This window comes from Tubulanus polymorphus, chromosome 9 (genome assembly GCF_964204645.1).
Source record: "Tubulanus polymorphus chromosome 9, tnTubPoly1.2, whole genome shotgun sequence".
Taxonomy (NCBI): Eukaryota; Metazoa; Nemertea; class Palaeonemertea; order Tubulaniformes; family Tubulanidae; genus Tubulanus; species Tubulanus polymorphus.
In genome coordinates, this window is record NC_134033.1 from 8,533,213 (window position 1) to 8,554,335 (window position 21,123).

The following is a 21,123-nucleotide window of genomic DNA, read 5'->3' on the forward strand; positions in this document are numbered from 1 at the left end:
TCCATCCTATTTTAAAACTTAGAAATAATGTTTGTGAAAGATTTGTGATGTAATCTATCAAAACTCTTCTGCAGCGTGTAACTTTAATCGAAAAACATTATTCCTTTGAATATTTGTTGTAAAGGCTGTAGAAATTTATGAAAGTTTTTGTAGAGTTTTGAAGTGTTAGTTTTCAAACTACTTAGTCTTAAATTACTATGAAAAATAGTAAATAGTAAACGAATATGAATCTATTTATTCTTTAGCGAGATCGAAATCTGTGATCGCTTATAAGACACTGTGCTTGTGGTGCTGAACTATAGGTGAACTATGGAGCAGCAGTAACAGTGCTGAGAGCTGAGCATAGTGTACTTTAATAGCTCCATAGCAGCGGATTGAAATCTGCATCTTCAATTTGATCGATTTAGCCTATTCAAATTACTCATTGATTCTTTGAAGTAGGTTTCATTGATTCTTTGAAGTAGGTTTATGCAATAGACAATAGATCCTTTTACCTCCCTGGCCAGTTTAAAAGCTGTAAAACAATCTGGCATTGAGATATAACAGAAAATACACGCAGTTTCCTCAAAATTCAACGCATTTCTATAGACGCTATTTCTCAGCTCTGCCTGTAATGACGTTGCAGCGCGCACCTGCTGATTTAGCCGACGCTGAACAGTTAGCGATGTAAACAACGAAATGAGGTCAAAAATCTTGTTACAAAATCACAAATTGCGCGTAAACTAAACATTTTGGAACAGAACGGTTGAATATGAGTGTATAGATCAATAGAATACATCATATTTTGAAATAAAAAAAAAAGTGTCAGTTACCCTTTAAGTTGGCAGGTCTGAAGAACCGTTAAAGGATCTGGATGTAGCTCCTATATTATTTGACTCTATGTTTGCACCAATTCTAACTTTTTGTTTATACTCAAACTCAAGCGGTCAACTCCAAATGGTATGACTAGGTTGTTTCCCCCTTTGAAATAATAGGGAAAAAATATTCATTCTGGGGACATATTCTATTTTTCAAAACCATTTATTTCTCATTTTTTTGCATAATTTTCGCCAATTTCATCTATTTGGGGGCCCTTCTTGACCCCCGTGGACAGATGATATGAATGACACTCAAACTAGCAGCAGTTTTACATACTAAAAGGACCTACTATTGATGTCCAACTATTTATTTGCTCTTCCCTTATCAAATTACTGAGCTACAGCACTTCCAAAAAAAAAACACAAAGTTAAATGACATCACTTCAGACGTTTTTCTAAAAAAAAAGTCGACATTGAAAGGGTTACCATTTTAGATGAAAGGCGAGTGAATGAGTGTGGTATTTCAGAGTATTGTATCTGATAGATGCTAGAGAGTCTGTCTGATTAGCATTGAACAATGTATAGAGCATTTGGCATTAGAAAGAAATCAGCATTGCAACGGATCATCGAAGATGAAAAGGCAATGAAGGACTGTTCAAAGGCATTCTCTGTCCCAGAGCATAGTCGGTATGTGGAAACCAATGGCTGTAGGGCAATGGTGGCATTGTTCAATGCTAATGAGATGAATCGATCAGATACAGTACAATATGTTCTGCAAGAAAGTAGCTAAAACATGTATTAAGCCTGAATGACTCCCAATAACCACCACGGTCTGTAAATTTCATTCTCTGCTGAGTTACTTACTACCATTTCATTTAGAGAGTAAATTTCCATTTCAAATTGCATTTGTATGCTCATTCAAAACGGAGGCACCTACTAAAAAGGTATAAAACTGTATCAGCTCCTTATTTCAAAATGTTCTTTGAAATTTGTATGCTTAGTTATATAATTATCAAAACGGTTTTCTTTCCGTTTTCCATTTCAATTTGCTTAGTAACACTGGATCTTCTGTAATAGTCTTAAAAATTACTTTCAAATAAATTTCAATTTGGAAGATTTGACTAGATACCGTATTTTCCGGCTAATAAGCCGATTTTCTAGCCTCAGATTTTTACCCACAAATATGATCGGCTAATTGGACGGATAGGATCTGACCTAAATAATTACTTCCCCAACTATGTCACTCTAATGCTCCTGAAGATCATCAAAATCAAAAAGAGTGTTCCATATTTATTTGAGGTTATTATTTACTACCAGTAATCTATTTAGAACTATTTGTAACTTTGTTTATTTCATCACCTCACAGCTGTAATACTACGTCTACACATCAGCAGTCTGCCCGATGGTGCGAATATAGATTACAATCTATGGCTCTGGGTTTAATAATCACCTGAGCGAGTCAGTCTATATATTGCACAGGGACTCGGCGATGATAGTATACACGGCACTCTCACACATTGGCAGGCGCATATTGTCAGTCTCGAACGTAGATTGTCAATTAAGACAAACTGATTAACAAATCACTGAATTAAAATCACCTGATGAAGGGTCTCAGCTTATTGGGCGAAGCATTAAGGGGTTGCCATTGCTTGATAGGAAATGATTGTTGAACCGGGTCCACATCCACCTTCTCTTTAAGTGCCGTCAAAGAGCTGTCTGAAAGTTGGGGTACGTTCAATGCAAGTGGTACCACGGGTGTGAGAGCGGAAGAATTGCCGGTTCCAGTTCATGTTGACTCGTCAAAACTTCCGTTGACAACGAACGACAGTGGTGAACAGATAATGAGAATGTACTGGCTCGATGCTTATGAGGACCCTTATAAACAACCAGGTAAATTCTTGTGTTAAACCTTTCACTACAGATAGTTTCCCGAAGGGTTTTGGCCTCTAATAAAAGCAGAAATATGAAAGGTAATGTAAGGTCTTTCTTGTGTTATTACTGTTTACTTTGGTAAAATTTCTTTTCACATTCGATAGCACTTTCCAGAGGTTGGCAAATCTGTTCATCAAATCGCTAATGGTGTTTTGTTTGTTGGCATTTCAGGTGTAGTGTATCTGTTTGGCAAGGTTTATATTGAATCAGCCAAGTCACATGTATCATGTTGTGTGGCTGTTAAAAATATTGAGCGACGCGTTTACGTTTTACCTCGAGAACACGTAAGATTTCTTTTCAATCTCCACAAGAGGTGTTTTTTACTCAAGCTCTTTAATTTCAGCTGCTAAAAGAATTATAATTTTCAATTCTCCCATCGGCAGGATTCAACTTCCATGGCACAAGTTACTGTCAGTATTAGCAATCAAAATTGCATAATAAAAAAAACTTGATTCTAATAATATGATCCATTTTCCCAAAAATAGTAATCAAACAATGGTAATGACAAGGTTACTATGTGATACCATAGCTGAGAAGCTAAAATATGATTTGTGACTTTGATTTTTTGGGAGAAACCTAGGTGAAGATTTGCTGTGAAATTAGATTGAAACAACTAATGGCGCAGTATGCATTTATATAAATCAGAGCAAGGGTAGACTACCAGGGGCGGATACAAGGGGCCCATGTGACTCCTTAAATTTGTCTAGTGCCCTTATCAAAAATGTACTGTCTAAAAATACCATCCTGCTTCAGCATCCAACCACAAACAGTCCGAATTCTGTGAATTCCATGTGCTTCATAAAACATCCAGCATCTCCGCTAGCTGGCATTTGGAAGATTCCATATACTTGAACAACAGCACTTTCAGTGGTGGATTCTATGGTCTAAATTTTCTTTAGAAAGGAGACCATTCATTACAGGTTCTTCTTTTAAAAATCGTGAATTTTTTCAAAAAAAATTCTAAAAAGCACACGACTTTTTGGTTTACCCTTGTTAGCAATATTGAAGTTGGCATTGAGGCAATTATGTAAAATCATCAATTATGTTTTTTCATGTGAGCATTTGTTTCATTGGTTTTCGGCCTAAACGATGTATAATCAATGCGATCGAAGACATGGCAAACCTCCGTCGAAGACTTGGCCAACTTTGTTAAAATTCTATGAAAAACTGTTTTTGATGGAAACATTTTTAGCTCTTGCGTATAAAATTGCAATGACCTGGATTGGGGGACTTTGTCTCTACGAGCGAATGTGATTGGATTTTTGGTTTACCTTTGTCAAAAGTATGGCACTGAGCCAATTCATGTAAAATCGCGGTACGTTTTTTTATGTGAGAATTTTTTCATTGGTTCTCTGGTGAAACGACATATAATCGATGCGATTGAAGACATGATGAACCTCCGTCGATGACATGGTCAACTTTGTTTGAATTCGACGAAAAACTGTTTTTGGCGGGAATAAAATTTTGCTCTTGCATATAAAATTGCAATGACCTTGATTGGGGGCCGTCGTCCCTACGAGCGAATGTGATTGGCTGTTTTTGGGATATACGGGAATTCCGGCGCTACTAAAATAATCATGGGAAAGCCATTAATGGCGAACGTTTCATTGGACTGGTGCCGTATATGTGCGAATTTTAAATGATCATTGCTGGTGAGAATATAATTATTTCACATATTGCCATAGGTATTGTTTCATTTTAAAACCCGGTGATTGGTGATTGAGATTGAAGTGAAGCGAACATTCACTACACAAGGCCTCCACTTGCGCAAGAGTGCTAAACATTAGACTGTTGCACACACAAACACACGCTCATACAGACTACTATATGGTGATGCTGTAACGCTGCTTAACGCGTGCACGTTTGGTATGATAACAGGCTGAATAATCGTCGTAGCAGAAGATGAGTGCTGTGTTTTCTGTTTGAAAGAATTTGTAATAAATTGTAATCTCTTGTGACCTGAAAATACTAAGCAGCAAACTATAGGTATAGGTAGAGGTCTGAATATTGTAGTGGTAAATTCCAGGATTTAAAACGATCTAATACTACGCCCCGGTGTTTTAGCTTCCGCGGCCATGCATTGGAAGTGGTTTCGTTCCCAAGACTCAATATTCAGCCACCCTCTGATATGTGACATCATATGAATTTTATTTGAATATTTTTTCATATTGTGAAAAATATTTTTTTGAAAATATAAAATAGTTTCCCTGCCGCGCCTGCCTGTACCCTACGAAATTTTGGACGTAGACCATAAACAAATGTTTATCTTTGGTCTTATTTGACTACAAAATAATACTGTAAGAAAGATAAAATACAATATAAACTTCTAGAACTTTGAAGTCACGAATTGATAAGATTTTTCAAGCAATGCCCTTACTCCAAACAACCTCTAGCTTTCAAGGTAAACCACGCTTTGCCCATGGGCAATTTATTTTGGGATATACGGGGAATTCTGGCGCTGCTAAAATGATAATAGGAATGCCAAAATGGCGAACGTTTCATTGGACTAGGTGCTGTACGCTTGCGAATTGCAAATGCTCATTGCTGGTGAGAATATCATTATTTCACATATCTGCCATGCGTATTGTTTCATTTTAATACCCGATGATTGTTTTCATTGACATTGACATGGTTCCCACAGAACAGGGAAATTGGGAAAAACTTGGGAATTTTGAAATAATAATTCCCGGTTTGGAAATATTTGGGAATTTGAAAAATTTTCCTCAAATCAGGGAAATATTTGGGAAATTCATTACATTTCACATGTTGCATTTGTCAAGGGCAACTTTCTTCAGCAATTTCCCTTGAAAAACACCTTTATCAAACAGTCACCACTAAAATGTTGACTGTAGCATGACGATATGTGTTCATTTCCATTTGGGAGAATTGAAAAATCACCCATAAAATACTTGGGAAAAACTTGGGAATTCATATAACTGTGGGAACCATGCTTTGAAGTGTAAGCAAGCATTCACTTACACATAAGGCCTCCGAGTGCGCGTGAGCGCTAATCGACCGTTTATCTTGTTCACATGTAGACCACAACTGACATCATCAGCAACGTTAAACTCGGACGGACCGTGACCATGCCATTTTCAATCGGTCTTAGTAACAATCTCTCCAACCCGTGTCGCGACAAATGTCTTATACATGTGACCCTCATTTTGAATCCACGAATACGCAATCATTGAATCTGTGAAACTGTAAACATTTGCAATGTTGAGAAGCGATTCAATTTTGATAGTTTCACAGATCCTACTACCGAGTACTATCGCTTGTAATTCTTGACGAAGTAGACTGACAGTATGCAGTGGCGGTACTTTCGACTTTGCCATGACGAATCTAAAATGAACTCTGTTTGACAATTCCCAACGTAAATACGCAACTGCGCCAAATGCACCCTTAGATGCATCACAGAAAATTACCAAGTCAGGTTGTTCTGAGGTTACGCCATCTGGTGTTAAAAAACGGCCAAACTGGTAATCCTTAAGAGTGCGAACTTCGTCTAGTAACTCAAGCCATTTTTTCTCGATGACGGGAGGGAGTGGATCATCCCATCCCTTATTACGACGCCAGATATCTTGGATCAGGATTTTTCCGCAAATAGTCACTGGTGCCCCGAATCCGAATATATCGTATATGCCGCATAGTATTGCTGTGACATTTCGTTCTGTTAATGGCAATTTTACGCTTTGTGGACTAGACATATTTAGGCCGCGAGCGGGGGACTTGGTATCCGCCTCTGTCCGTCCGACTGTATGAGCTTGTGAACGCGATTCAAGAAGAACCGTTGATCGCAGGACTATGATATTACACAGTATGATTACCCCTAGGGAGAGGATGTGCCCTATTGATTTTGGGGTCCAAGGACCAAAGGTCAAGGTCACTACGCGTCATTCATGTGAAACCTTGTGAACGTGATTCAAGAAGAACTGTCGATAGCAGGACTATGATATTATGTATTATGATTACCCCTAGGGAGAGGATGTGCCCTATTGATTTTGGGGTCCAAGGCCCAAAGGTCAAGGTCACTACAGGTCATTCATGTGAAAGCTTGTGAATGTCATTCAAGAAGAACCGTTGATAGCAGGACCATGATATTACGTAGTATGATTACCCCTAGGGAGAGGATGTGCCCTATTGATTTTGGGGTTCAAGGACCAAAGGTCAAGGTCACTACAGGTCATACATGTGAAACCTTGTGAACGTCATTCAAGAAGAACCGTTGATAGCAGGACCATGATATTACGTAGTATGATTACCACTAGGGAGAGGATGTGCCCTATTGATTCTGGGCTCCAAGGATCAAAGGTGAAGGTCACTTCAGGTCATTCATTTTGACCCTCATTTTGAATCCACGAATACGCAATCATTGAATCTGTGAAACTGTAAACATTCGCAATGTTGAGAAGCGATTCAATTTTGATAGTTTCACAGATCCTACTACCGAGTACTATCGCTTGTAATTCTTGACGAAGTAGACTGACAGTATGCAGTGGCGGTACTTTCGACTTTGCCATGACGAATCTAAAATGAACTCTGTTTGACAATTCCCAACGTAAATACGCAACTGCGCCAAATGCACCCTTAGATGCATCACAGAAAATTACCAAGTCAGGTTGTTCTGAGGTTACGCCATCTGGTGTTAAAAAACGGCCAAACTGGTAATCCTTAAGAGTGCGAACTTCGTCTAGTAACTCAAGCCATTTTTTCTCGATGACGGGAGGGAGTGGATCATCCCATCCCTTATTACGACGCCAGATATCTTGGATCAGGATTTTTCCGCAAATAGTCACTGGTGCCCCGAATCCGAATATATCGTATATGCCGCATAGTATTGCTGTGACATTTCGTTCTGTTAATGGCAATTTTACGCTTTGTGGACTAGACATATTTAGGCCGCGAGCGGGGGACTTGGTATCCGCCTCTGTCCGTCCGACTGTATGAGCTTGTGAACGCGATTCAAGAAGAACCGTTGATCGCAGGACTATGATATTACACAGTATGATTACCCCTAGGGAGAGGATGTGCCCTATTGATTTTGGGGTCCAAGGACCAAAGGTCAAGGTCACTACGCGTCATTCATGTGAAACCTTGTGAACGTGATTCAAGAAGAACTGTCGATAGCAGGACTATGATATTATGTATTATGATTACCCCTAGGGAGAGGATGTGCCCTATTGATTTTGGGGTCCAAGGCCCAAAGGTCAAGGTCACTACAGGTCATTCATGTGAAAGCTTGTGAATGTCATTCAAGAAGAACCGTTGATAGCAGGACCATGATATTACGTAGTATGATTACCCCTAGGGAGAGGATGTGCCCTATTGATTTTGGGGTTCAAGGACCAAAGGTCAAGGTCACTACAGGTCATACATGTGAAACCTTGTGAACGTCATTCAAGAAGAACCGTTGATAGCAGGACCATGATATTACGTAGTATGATTACCACTAGGGAGAGGATGTGCCCTATTGATTCTGGGCTCCAAGGATCAAAGGTGAAGGTCACTTCAGGTCATTCACGTGAAACCTTGTGTCGTGAATGTGATTCAGAAAGAACTGTCGATAGCAATACGATGATATTACATCCCATGATTACCCCTAGGGAGAGGATGGGCCCTATTGATTCAAGAAGAACCATTGATAACGGAACAATGCTATTTCATAGTATGATTACCCCTGGGAAGAAGATGTGCATTAGTGATTTTGGAGTTCTAGGGTCAAGGGTCAAGGTTGGTAGATGTCGTTTGCCTAAAACCCTGTAAACTCAATTCTTAAATAACCATTCATAGCAGGAAAAGGATATTTCATAGTATGGTTATCCCTGGATACACTCATCATTTTTCTATACCAAAGATCAGTGTCTTCAGGGGTCATTCATTCTATACTGGCTATCGCGGGGGACATAGATACGTAGTATCGAATTGCCTTGTTGAAATCTTGTCATCTGCTTTATTCCACAAGACGCCCAATACTTTCATTGCTTTACTCTCCGGGCTCACTTGATGGTTGTTCTCCCAGCATTTAATTGCGAAATGTCCTGCTTCTAAGACTGCATTAATTTCTGATGTACGCTTCTCTAATTCCGGAATGCTTCGAACACTATCTGCGATATCGTCCATGTATTTACAAAGTTTGACGGTTTCCGTAGCATCAGGTTATTCGTTTGTGAATTCGTCAGCCGTCATATTCACGCCATCTTATCAACACTGCTAACAAACTATTAAAATGATCTCCGAACTTACTGAGATAATCGTTAATCACGTGGCCTTTATAGTTTTCTGCCTGATTGAATACTATTCGACACGGATGAGTCGGGTTTTCTGGTCTGATTACTGCATGATGACTCATATAGTGGATAGGATCATCATAATTCGGAATCTTTCAGTAATCGACGTTCAATTACCTCTAACTTCGCTAATGCTTGGTAATAATTATTTGGCAATTCCGGCAGATCACGTTTCCATGGTAATGGAATTTGCCAACGATCACCCTTTTTTGTAGCGGATTCGCGAACAATAGCTTTCTCCCTTTTCTCAGTTGAGGTTTTTAATTTTTCTCCTTTTGCACGTTCTTGACAAAACCAATTTACGCAAACGCCCATTTCTTCCGTTTTCCAAAATCGCGATATGTCTTCCAGATCGTGTATCTGATTTAGGAACATGTTGACTTTTTTCGGAATTTTACTATCTTCTGAGCTTGCGCAGCCGAATACAACTGGACCTAAGATTGTTTCTCGCATTCCAAAATCGCCTTTCTGAATGATCGATCCCGCATTGAATTCAACATTGTCTATACTACACCTGTTTCCGGACAGGCATAATCACTGGAGATACTAAATGTCTCGCAAATTTCATCAAATCCCGGAGTAATCGAATAATTGCAAATTTTCGGATAGCAGATAGCTGCGATTTTTCTTTTGATGGTACCAGATATGCTTGAAATTTCGATCTCACATATTTTCGATGTAGACTGTTGAACTGACTCCTACTGTCACTATTTCTAATTCTATGTTCTCCCCGTCTAAATTCAAATCATCTGTAAAGTCTTGACGCACTAACGTGAGCTGAGAGCCGCTGTCAAACAATTGGCCCGTTGACCATATATAATAACCGGCATAATCGATAGCAGACAATCGTTTTGACTTTTAGAGTTACAGTTTCCATTTGTTCCACTGATAGCGTTACGGTAAGCGACAAAATAAGCTCCATGCAGCATAGGGTGGTGTGAGTATTTGCATAGCTCTCCCCCTGTGGTGCCGTTGCACTTGATCTTTCTGATTTTACAAGGCGGACGATGTTTTCGAAGGCAGAAGTAACAAGCATAGTTTTTCCTAACTTCGGCCAGACGTTTGTTAACTGACGTTGAAGCCTGAGAACACCTCGGTTTTGTGCCCGTAGATTTGCAAAACCAACAAAATGGTTGTGGTTTGGTCGGAACGGGTGATTGTGCAACTAATACCTCACCAACAGCATTAGTTTCAGATGCGCTCTCCCGTACATAAACCGAACCGGACCTTTTGGCGCTATTTGAACGGATATCCGCACCCGCAAGTTTTCTGATCTGTATTTGCTCCCACATCCAATCACTTAAACTATTTATGTTTGGAGCAACATTGTTTTTAATTTGGTGTTCGGCCCATTTGAGTTTATCTGACATGCAGAGTTTACGTTCTAGAACGCCTAGCGTAGTCAAATTGTCCAAATCTCCACGTCGGTTCTTCTCAGGCATGATATTGTCTGCTTTTATGATTTTGTGGTACAAGTCTATGAATTTCGAGTAGTCATTTTCATTAAGGGTTTAATTTTATCCAAGTTCCCGATAATCTGATCACTCGTTTCCCGCGTGTTTCCGTACACTGCATCAAGTTTCTCCCATGCACTACTATACGATGTAAGACCTTCAATCCATTTTTTCGACCCAGAGTTTTCAAGCGCTTTGACAAGAAAATATAACGTATCGCTTTCATTTTCTTCTCCTAACCTGGGTTCAACTATTTCTCCCCATTCCCGTTTAAAGGTCAAATAGTCATCAACATTTCCGGAAAATTTGGGCATGGGCATTTTTTCCATCATCATTGGTTTATGCTTAACATATGATACACCGTGCGTGTAACCAACCAACCTTTTTACAGTAATCGCTTACGCAAATTTTAATTTGATCGAAATTTTGTTGGACTTCTTCCATCCACTTCTCCTCCGTAGTAAAAGTAGTATCATCCATTTGTACAGTATAATCATCGTGGGCAGTTTCCACACGTGCAATTTTAGTGGTTAAAGTCTCTAATTTCGCCACAATTTCAGATCCAGGCCGATTCGCAGTCATAGCAGTTTTGATCGAATTTTCGATTCAGGTATAGTTCTCTTTGCTGCCCGCCTTTTTAACTTCCACTGCTCTGCCTCAGCCATACCGAAGAAACTTGATGTGAATTAAATGGACTGGTGAGAATGGAATTCAATTTGTTCGGATGCGCCTGGTGCCGAGCGGATAGCTGTGGACAGGACTAGCGAAATAAACTACGACCAGCGAGATGAACTTAACGTATATACATAGTTGATTTTCAGTACAGCACATTTGACGTCTGATAAACAGCGGCGATTCAAATCGACAAATACATAAAATTATAAACACACTAGATAAATGTTTTGACCTGATTTTACATAATATTTCAGTACTTCTAACAGATGATTTTTACACTTATCAGGTTAACATAATTATCTCAGCACAATTGACTATTTATCCTTTAAAATGAAATGTTTCTAACCAAGTTTTCCCTCTCAAATTTATATATATCTTCTCAGACTCACTCCATTAATAAGTTTCACGTGGTCGACGCTTTGTCCCTACGCGATATCCCTCATCTTACTCAAGATATCAGTTAAGTAAATATAAAATGAAAACTTGTATTTCTTTAACCTTTGGAGACTCAAAATGCTAATTTCTAGTCGAAATTTCACCAAATAAAATAATTCAAAGATTCAACGATACATACACTACTATATAGTGGTACTGTAATAACGCTGCATGTTTGACATTTCATCAGCAGAAGATGAGCGCAGTGTTTTCTGTTCGATAGAATTTGTAATAAATTATAATTTCTTGTGACCTGAAAATACTTAGCAGCAAACTATAATAGGTAATAGGTCGAGGTCTGAATATTTTAGTGGTAAAATCCAGGATTTAAAACGATCTACTTACATATGCCGATTTTTTATTTCGGTACTGGTATGTTAGGTAGATTCTGCGGCCATACATTGGAATAGGTTGTAAAGACAATATTTAGCCACTCTCTGATTTGTGATATCATATGCATTTTATTCAAATATTTTTCATTTTGTGAAAAACATTTTTTTCCAAATATGAAATAGTTTCCCTGCCTACCTGTACCCTACAGAATTTTGGATGAGGACCGTGAAGAAATGTATATTTTTGGCCTTGATTTGACTACAAGATAATTCTTTCAGATAAAATAAAATAATAGAACTTTGAATTCACAAATTAAAAAGATTTTTCATAAGAATGCCCTTGCCAAACAGGCTCCAGTTTTCAAGGTAAACCAGACTTTGCCCATGAGCAATTTATTTTGAAATATCCCATAAAAGGGCAGGCTAAAGTTGTGCAAACATCTTTTGGCAGGCACGTCCATGTTGCAAAAAATCCTTTGAAGGGCATGTTCATGTTGCCAAAAATCCTTTGAAGGGCATGTTCATGTAGCCAAAAATCATTTGATGAGCCTTTTCATGTTGCCAAAAATTCATGTTTTGAAGCGTTGGGGCCTTCTATTCTAGCTTCCTAGCCTTGTTTACAATGCATTGTGCTTTTTTGATGAAGTGCTACCCCCCCTACATTTGGGTCTGGATTCACCCCTGACTACCTTACTGGAACATGAATAAAGGATATACTCAGTTGCTAAATGTGTAGGAGAAAATAGCACTGTGTAATTTGACATTTATACATCTTTTTGTGTCCTATTTTACGTATATCTAAGGCCGTTTTTTTAATAATAAGTTGGACTACAGATTTGATGGGCTTGATATGATTGATATGAAAAAAATAAAAATAGAAAAATATCATTTTCTTAAAACATTTATTGCTAAATTAGTGATCGGGGGGCGGGATTTGAAAAAGAATAAAACTTCCCCTATTTTGGAGGGTGTTATGGGATGATGATACCTGAATATGGTCTATTTACTGCCTACACTCATAACTGACACCACCATTTTTGCAAGTCACACCATTTACTGAATGAACCCGACAAGTATATACATTAGAACACCCATCATTTACAGCAGTTTCATTGTGTTTGATGTCAAAAGTTGAAGTGGCAATGGAAAAAAATTATGAATGTTTGTTTTTATTTCCATATGTATGCTTAGAAATAAGGGGGTGGTGGGAAAAAAAATTTTTTTCTACCTTGAATCGGAAAAATTTTGCGGCGGATCCGTAATCCAACTAATAATTGAAAAAATGGCCTAATGACCAACCACGTACATATATGACTATATTACATTTCGGCAAGGTATTTTATGAAAATGCATATAGATTAAGATTTATGCTTGGACTGCAACTATTGATATGGTAGTGACCTGTTTACAAATTTCATACTATTCAAATTTTAATGCTCAGAAATTTGATGAGACAACTAAGAAATCAAATCCCGATGAAGTGATTAAACTGATGGACGTTTATAAGGAATTCAATACCGTGCTCACTGAAAAATATAAAATCAATGGATTTCGCTCGAGGGTGAGTACTATTTGATTCAATAATTAACCCTTGGTTTTACTTAAATTTCATCATTGAAGTCAGAGTTGCCGCTTTTCCGGATTTTTCTGGAATTCCAAATTTTTTTAAGTGCCATCCCGCACATCAATCGTCAGCATCTAAAAATAGACCACCTTCATAGATACTGTGCTACTGACCCAGTTTTTATTATATGAAGATACTACTGTAGTCTAACTACATGTATTTAGTTAATTGATTTTATGTGTTAACAGTGTTATTGTGATATTAAGCGGCCAAAATTAAAAACATGGTGACTTTTCATGAATTTGATGGTGATTGTCAGCTATTTTATCGAACTATATTAGTATTTGAAGCATGCAACATATGATTTGATGGTGTTTGAGTTTCAATGTCATTGGTTTTGGATATGGTCACCAGGGGACGTTGAATAGCTGAATACCTTAGTATTTTGTTACCACAATGAATTGGGTGTTACATAGCCGAATAACTTGTCTTAGTATTTACATATTGTAATGATATCCAGGCATATTTTGTAACCGCAAAGAATTGCAAAATTGTAGCTGGTGAAATGTTCTATGATTGTGGGGAGTTTCAGTCATTGGTTTTTAAAAATGGTCACCAGGGGGCGTTGAATAGCTGAATAACTCATACGGTCTCATCCACCATCAAAAAAAAATTAAAGCTCTGAAAATACATTTGTGCATAATGAATAGCTTCCATAGGTGGGCCTTACATCAAAATGAATATCTAAATATGCATACATGTTTTTCTATCTTCATTCAATAACTGGTGTGAAAGGTCAGGTTTGGTTTATTTAAGAATATGAGTATCTTAAGAATATCTCCATTGAATAAGAAATTTACTCAAAAAAATTGTTTCTCACAAGAATTGTGATAACTGAAATGTATTGACTCTGCTATCATATTTTTTATTTCGTTCCTTGATTCTTTTATTTTTCATGTGATGCAGAAAGTGGTGAAAGAATACTCATTTGATAAGGCAGATATACCTGCTGAAAGTGACTACCTCGAAGCGCGTTATTCGGTAAGTAAAATTCACTCCATATTACTAAAAAAGTCAATCCACTCCAGTAGACTCTGTCTGGATTATAGACAGTTGCCAACATGGACACGTTCACTGAATTTCTCCTGACTTCCGGAATTTTTTAAATTTGTAAATTTGCTAATTTGGGAGTCCCGATTTTCCTGATATTGAGGGAATTCATTTCCAGCGCTGTTTTCAAAGTAAACTCGCCGTTATCAAAATAAACTTGTCAATAAACTTTGTTGATTGCACATTCATTCCTCCCTGTGCTTCAGTCGTCAGCTTCCATACCAGATAGACCAGAAGATAGACTACCTTCCTAGTTACTGAGCTGCTGGCCCAGTTTTCCTTACACTGCTAACATACTACTGTAGACTAATACATGTATGACTGTAGTTAATTGATTTTATGTGTGACATTATTACATGTCTTATTGTGAAATGTAGTGGCCAGCATTAAAAACAGGGTGACTTTTCACAAATTTCAGTGTGATTGCTGGCTATTTACATAGCCTCAGATGCTCAGATAGGGCTTCAAACTAGATCATTTTCACCAAATCCCCTGTCATGGCAAATTGTCATCCAAAAAGTAATGGAGAAGTAATACAGGTTAGCCACCTACCTCGAAATCTGGGATGTCAGAGAATTTTCTTTTGTTCAAAAAGTCAGAATCAATGTTGGAATTTTGCATAAGTATAAGAATCAGAGAATAACCAGGGAATTTCATGAAAAAGCTGAAAATCAGGGGAATTTGTTGAGTTAGGTTGCCCTATGTAATGAAATAGTTGCCATCTAACATTTTATGGTTATTTAGCTCTGTTAATAGATCAGTCAGTGCCTATCATCCATTATGTATTTTTGATTACATCCATTTGATATATGTACAGTACCACGGTTGTTATCAGATAAGTCACATCACTAAGTCATGCTATTTTTGAGTCCCAATTTGTATTTAAATCGACTAAGTGTAACTCTACACTAATGATGGTCATATGACGATTATGCCAGTTTGACAGTATAAACGTACATAGTATTTTACACGGTACATATACGATAAACATGCTAATACAATAAACCTACAACGTTGATATACATCATCCGTTGCTGATTTTAATGATTCGTTAATTCAGTTATCCTTAACCCATTAGCACTCAGGAATTGCACTATGCAGTGTCAATTACTCCTCAGGTAAAATCTAAGTTCATTTCCATGCATTACAAGTTAGTGTTATTTTGTTGTAAATAGTAAAGGTTTTCATATGATATAAGATTTGATGAGGTGGGCCACCAAAATCGTGTCTTTTTCGTCCCCCGAAATTCATCCAAACTCAAAATACTAGAGAAATTGAAATAGGATAATGTTGATATCTGTTTGGTATTTCGAGGACTTAGGTGTGTAGTTTATCATAAGCCATTGGGTTCGAATCCCACTATAACCGTTTTTGTGCAGCATACGAAAAAGTGCAGGGGTGGATTCGAACTATTTTCGAGATTAAACTATCTTTCATTCAGGTGTTATGTAGTTTGCTACCGGTTTATTGACAAGATTTTACATTCTCACATTAACATTAGATAATTAATTTTCATGTTGACTGGCTGAGTTAATTGAAATTTAACATGCAACCTGTGAAATGAAATTTACATGTTTTTGACAGGCTGAATTTCCAACCCTTCCATCAGAATTACGTGGAGAAACCTTCAGTCATGTATTCGGCACTAACACTTCTTGGTATGTATAGATCATAGCCTATTATTAACTTACTATTTTTAGTATTTTTAGGCCAGCCGAAGGCTGAGCCTATTACTATACAAATGGAGCGAATTTAAATGACATGGTTTTGTCTGTGCAACTGAGCATATATTCATACAAATCATTCATTAAAGCATTATCCACTCTCCAAACTCTATGTAGCTGAATTTTGAAAGGGGGCCTCGTTAAAATTTATATGAGCTTTTTCGCAAATATCTGATTGAAAAAATATTAGTTTTGAAAAGCCAATCAGAAAGCAAAGACTCCTCTATGATTGGCTTAGCTGCAGAAATCAGCTGGTGTTCACATGAACCCGCGGTAACGTCAACCGTTTTACTTCTGGGTTTTATTCTAAGGTCTAAAATTGTATTTCAAGATCGATTTCTGTGAAAGCTTTAGTTGATTTGGTTTTTGGGAGGAATATTTTTATTAGCACTACAGAAAATATCATTGTCCATTTTGCAAAGTCCGGGAAAAATTGCTTTTTCTCAAATCGGATAGATGACCTTGATATGCTAATTAGCCATGTTCTCAAACTTAAAATTCAATCAAATTTTATTCTGCAAGAAATATCAAATCCAATTCAATTTTACTTTATTGAACAAATAAAAACATCAAATCCAATTCAATTTTGTTTTATTGAGCAAATTTCAGAAAATTCTATTCTATTCCGCATTAAAATCAATAAGACCAAGGGAAAACATATATGTGAGAGGTATTTGTTCCTGCCAGATCCAGTCACTGTCTGTGCTACTGAAGTCTACGATTGTATATTGCCATTTTATGAAAAGCTGACAGGCTGGCCATAGTGCCCGTTGGGGCTCTTGTTGGCAATCAGTGTCATGATGACTTCTTTTATAGTTTGGAATTGTTGTTATTGGACCAAAAGATGAAAGGACCAGGCTGGTTGGATATCAAATGTCCTCGTGAGTAGTAACAAGATAAACGGCCTTTCAGCCCATACACCTGACATCGTGATTCCCTTTTTGGTACTCCTACAAATTGTTGAAATACAACATGTATCAAATTTTTTTCAAGAATTACCGAATACCAATGTGAGTTGGTGTCAGATCGAAGCGTATGTGAATGGCGCGAGTGATGTCGTTGTCATCAAGGAGTCATTAGCGCCACCTCCATTGGTCGTCATGACGATATGTTTGAAAACGTTGGCGAATGCGAAAACTCACGAGAACGAGATCATTTCCGCGGCCTGTTTACTACATCAACAGTTTCACATTGATAAGCCTCCACCGAAAAATCAACCGTTCCACGATCATTTCGCTGCTGTCACTCATCCTCAAGACTGCATTTTCCCATTCGACTTTAGAGAAAATGTTGCGAAACAGGTGAAAATTGCTTTTGACTCTGGGAGGGATGCACTCCAAAATAGGGCATGCTGGGTTTGAATTTCAGAATTTGAAATTTAGAAATTTAGGCACAATTTAGAACCCTTAGAAATTTAAACACTTTAGGTATCAGTTTGATAATTTTCATTTTTGCGGGACCTGCATTTGCTGCTCTTGCTTTACATAACTCTGGTTGTATAACTTACATTGCTAGGCTGGAAAAATGAAAGTAGAGATTATGGGAAGTGAGCGAGGTTTACTCGGATTCCTTCTTGCTAAAATTCACAAAGTCGATCCTGACGTTATTGTGGTGAGTATTTGAGTGATTGAATTTACTTGATTTTAGATGTTCTTCCACGCGTGTGGTAGATGAGAATTATTTGCTGTAATTTGATGATTAAGAGTTTTCTTGTCTGGAACCATCGCTCAGATATAGGCTATCTGAAGCTGATATAAGGTTTAATTTCTGGTGTTTTTTAGCCCACTTGGGACTTTAGTCTACCCTAGATACATATTCTTCCCGAAAACTGGCCCGATCAGATTCAAGATGGCCAAATGGCAGCCGTTGTTTGTCAAAATCAGCACTATACATTTGTATAGTTTTCATGCGAGATTTTGATAAAGCTTTGATCAATTATCTTGATCAGAAACCAGATGGCTGTAGTGTGATCATTTTTGTGCCCAAATAGGTAATTTTTGCCCACAATTTCCGAGACCTGTTGCCTCCGAATGGTTTGTCTGAAATTCTTGGTGGTTATACTGTGAGAAGTGCTGTTAAACATATCTGACAGATTCTTTCATCAGTTAAGCGTGACACATTCGTCAGCCATCTCTGCAGCCATCATTGAAGAAAAGAAAATGTCGACTGGTTTTGACTTGATATTTAATAGTTTCACTGTAATAGTAGTCATCTCCTCAAGTGGAATTGGGGCTATCCAGGAAGAAAGACACTCTAAATATTTGGATGGATATATGAAAGCTGTGGGTACTGGAGTGTGTAATGGGTAGTGTAGTGTGATCTGTGTGCATTTGTGGCCAGCTCACAGATCACATTGTTCAATGGGGTTTGGTCCAGGACTCGCGAGATTTTCAACAACACGGAAGTAACGTGTAATAAATGATGACTTGAATTGCATGACTACCTACCACCCCTCATTATTGTTGGAAAACTAAACGTTCGGCACTGACTAAAAATTAGTAATAACATTTTAGAAATGGCCAGAATTTTAACTTAGGTTCTATCTCATTTTTATTTTACAATTGCGATTGGTATAATTTTTTTTTAAACGGCCGTTAAGGCTTCATGTTTCGTCTGCAATTCACTGCAAATAGTTACGCAACTACGCACATTTCAGTGTTTTGGCTGCTGTAAACTCAATCGGCACCGTTCGTGACTAGCTTCACTGCGGAATTATCATTAATTAACATCGCCATATCACATCATCAACTTATATTGTGCCTTAAAACCCTAACAGCCGAAATAATTGAAATGCACACACAATTTCTATCATTGAAAATTGAGAGAGTGGCCATGTTTGTGTTTGCTGCTTCGCGTAAATCCCGCGCGGTGGCGCAACCGCGCGGAGTGGGGCTGATACGTCCAGGTTTTTGTTCTCGTCACCGGGGGGAATTGAATTTTGAATTATATACAATTTGCCTATTCATATTGGTACCTATTGATATTTTGTAACCACAATCAATTGCAAAGTTGTAGTATGATTGTCTTTGACTCTCAAGGTTATTGGTTTTTGTATATGGTCACCAAGGGGCATTGAATAGCTAATAACTTAGTATTTTCATATTTTATTGGTACGTATGTAAATTTTGCTACCACAATCAATTGCAAAATTACCTGATCAGTGGTTTCATGATGGAAGGAGGATGAGCCGTATTGTTTTGTCATCCAAAATGGATTAAAGGCATAAGGAGGATGAACAGTACAGTTTTTGGTTTACCTTTGTCAGCGATATGATGTTGGCATTGAGCCAATTCATGTAAAATCGCGGTATGGTTTTTTATGTGAGCATTTGTTTCATTGGGTCTCGACTTAAACGACGTATAATCAATGCGATTGAAGACATGGCGAAACCTCCGTCATTGACGTGGTCAGCTGAGTTAAAATTCTACGAAAAAACTGTTTTTGGCGGGAAAATTCTTAGCTCTCGCGTATAAAATTGCAATGACCTGGATTGGGGGACTGTCTCTACGAGCGAATGTGATTGGCTGTTTTTGGGATATACGGGGAATTCCGGCACTACTAAAATAATTATGGGAAAGCCATAGAATGGCGTACGTTTCATTGGACTAGGTGCCGTATACTTGCGAATTTCAAATGCTCATTGCTGGTGAGGATGTAATTATTTCACACATCCGCCATAGGTATTGTTTCATTTTAATACCCGGTGATTGTTTTGATTGACATGAGGCCTCCACGTGCGCGCGGAGCTGAGTGCTACATGACACACACACAAGCTCGTACAGTACACTACTAAAGGTGATACTGTAACGCGTGCACGTTTGACATGAAAATAGGCTGAATAATCGTAGCAGAAGATGAGCGCTGTGTTTTCTGTTTGATAGAATTTGTAATAAATTGTAACCTTCTGTAAATTTCTTGTTACATATATGCATACATGCATAGGTCATCGAAAGTAACCAAATTTCTGTGTGTAGGCATTTTGGATCTCAATCTTGCTCTACAATCTTTAGTTTTTTACTGATTTTTGTATCACTTGGTATGTGTCTTAAAGGCAGGAAGAGGATAATCCCTAGTGTTTTTTATGCATGTATGTTATTCAAGATGGACGCCGCAGTCATTTTGAAACCCATTTTGAGAGATTTTTGAGAGAATTTTATGTCAGGAATATGTATCCTATTACAATTTTGCAGTCTTTACATGACTCACTGGCCGAGGGGTATTCTTTACATATGTCTAGTTGCAGGTCATTTTCAGTAATGAAACGTTTCAGGTTAAGTCCTGGTCACATTTGAATTGTGGACAATTGCTTTTTGAAAGTCTACTGATGAAATTCCCTGGTTTTTCTTATGTCTTTTTCTGGTGTCTGGTTGTTGCAAAATTCTAACTTTCGTTCTAGGGTCACGATGTTTATAGTTTCGATATGGATGTATTGTTACATCGTATAAGCAGTACAAAGGTCCCTCATTGGTCGAAAATTGGCCGTCTAAGACGCAATCAGATGCCAAAACTCTCCGTAAGTATTGACTCAATACTCAAAGTATGGGTGTAATAGAAGTTTATCAGATTGGAATTACAAAAGATATACAAAGGCCGTCATCCCTACAGGAAAAGCCGGTTACTATATATAGTGAAAGTGAAGAAATTCTGTGTTTTTGGAAAATTCCGCAAATCCATGATACCGCGATATGACAACACTGATCATCTTAGCGACTGCTGTTTAAAGCATTTGACTTGAGGGGTGCATTAGGGTTAGAATAAAGATGTTTACTGTTTTAATAGAATTAATGGTCAAGTATGCAATGAGTTAATATCA

At 37.8% G+C, this 21,123-nt stretch overlaps 1 protein-coding gene across 1 annotated transcript in view; it reads left to right on the plus strand.

Annotated features, from left to right (window-relative positions):
• Window positions 1–21,123, plus strand: part of LOC141910948 (DNA polymerase alpha catalytic subunit-like) — a 97,768-nt gene that overhangs the window by 33,424 nt on the left and 43,221 nt on the right. Inside the window, exons 9-17 of the mRNA XM_074801842.1 lie at window positions 2,497–2,687; window positions 2,901–3,013; window positions 13,354–13,473; window positions 14,443–14,517; window positions 16,171–16,244; window positions 17,127–17,191; window positions 17,304–17,611; window positions 17,826–17,921; window positions 20,707–20,823. Of these exons, the coding sequence (XP_074657943.1) occupies window positions 2,497–2,687; window positions 2,901–3,013; window positions 13,354–13,473; window positions 14,443–14,517; window positions 16,171–16,244; window positions 17,127–17,191; window positions 17,304–17,611; window positions 17,826–17,921; window positions 20,707–20,823 (1,159 nt within the window). The remainder of the gene's footprint in view (window positions 1–2,496; window positions 2,688–2,900; window positions 3,014–13,353; window positions 13,474–14,442; window positions 14,518–16,170; window positions 16,245–17,126; window positions 17,192–17,303; window positions 17,612–17,825; window positions 17,922–20,706; window positions 20,824–21,123) is intronic.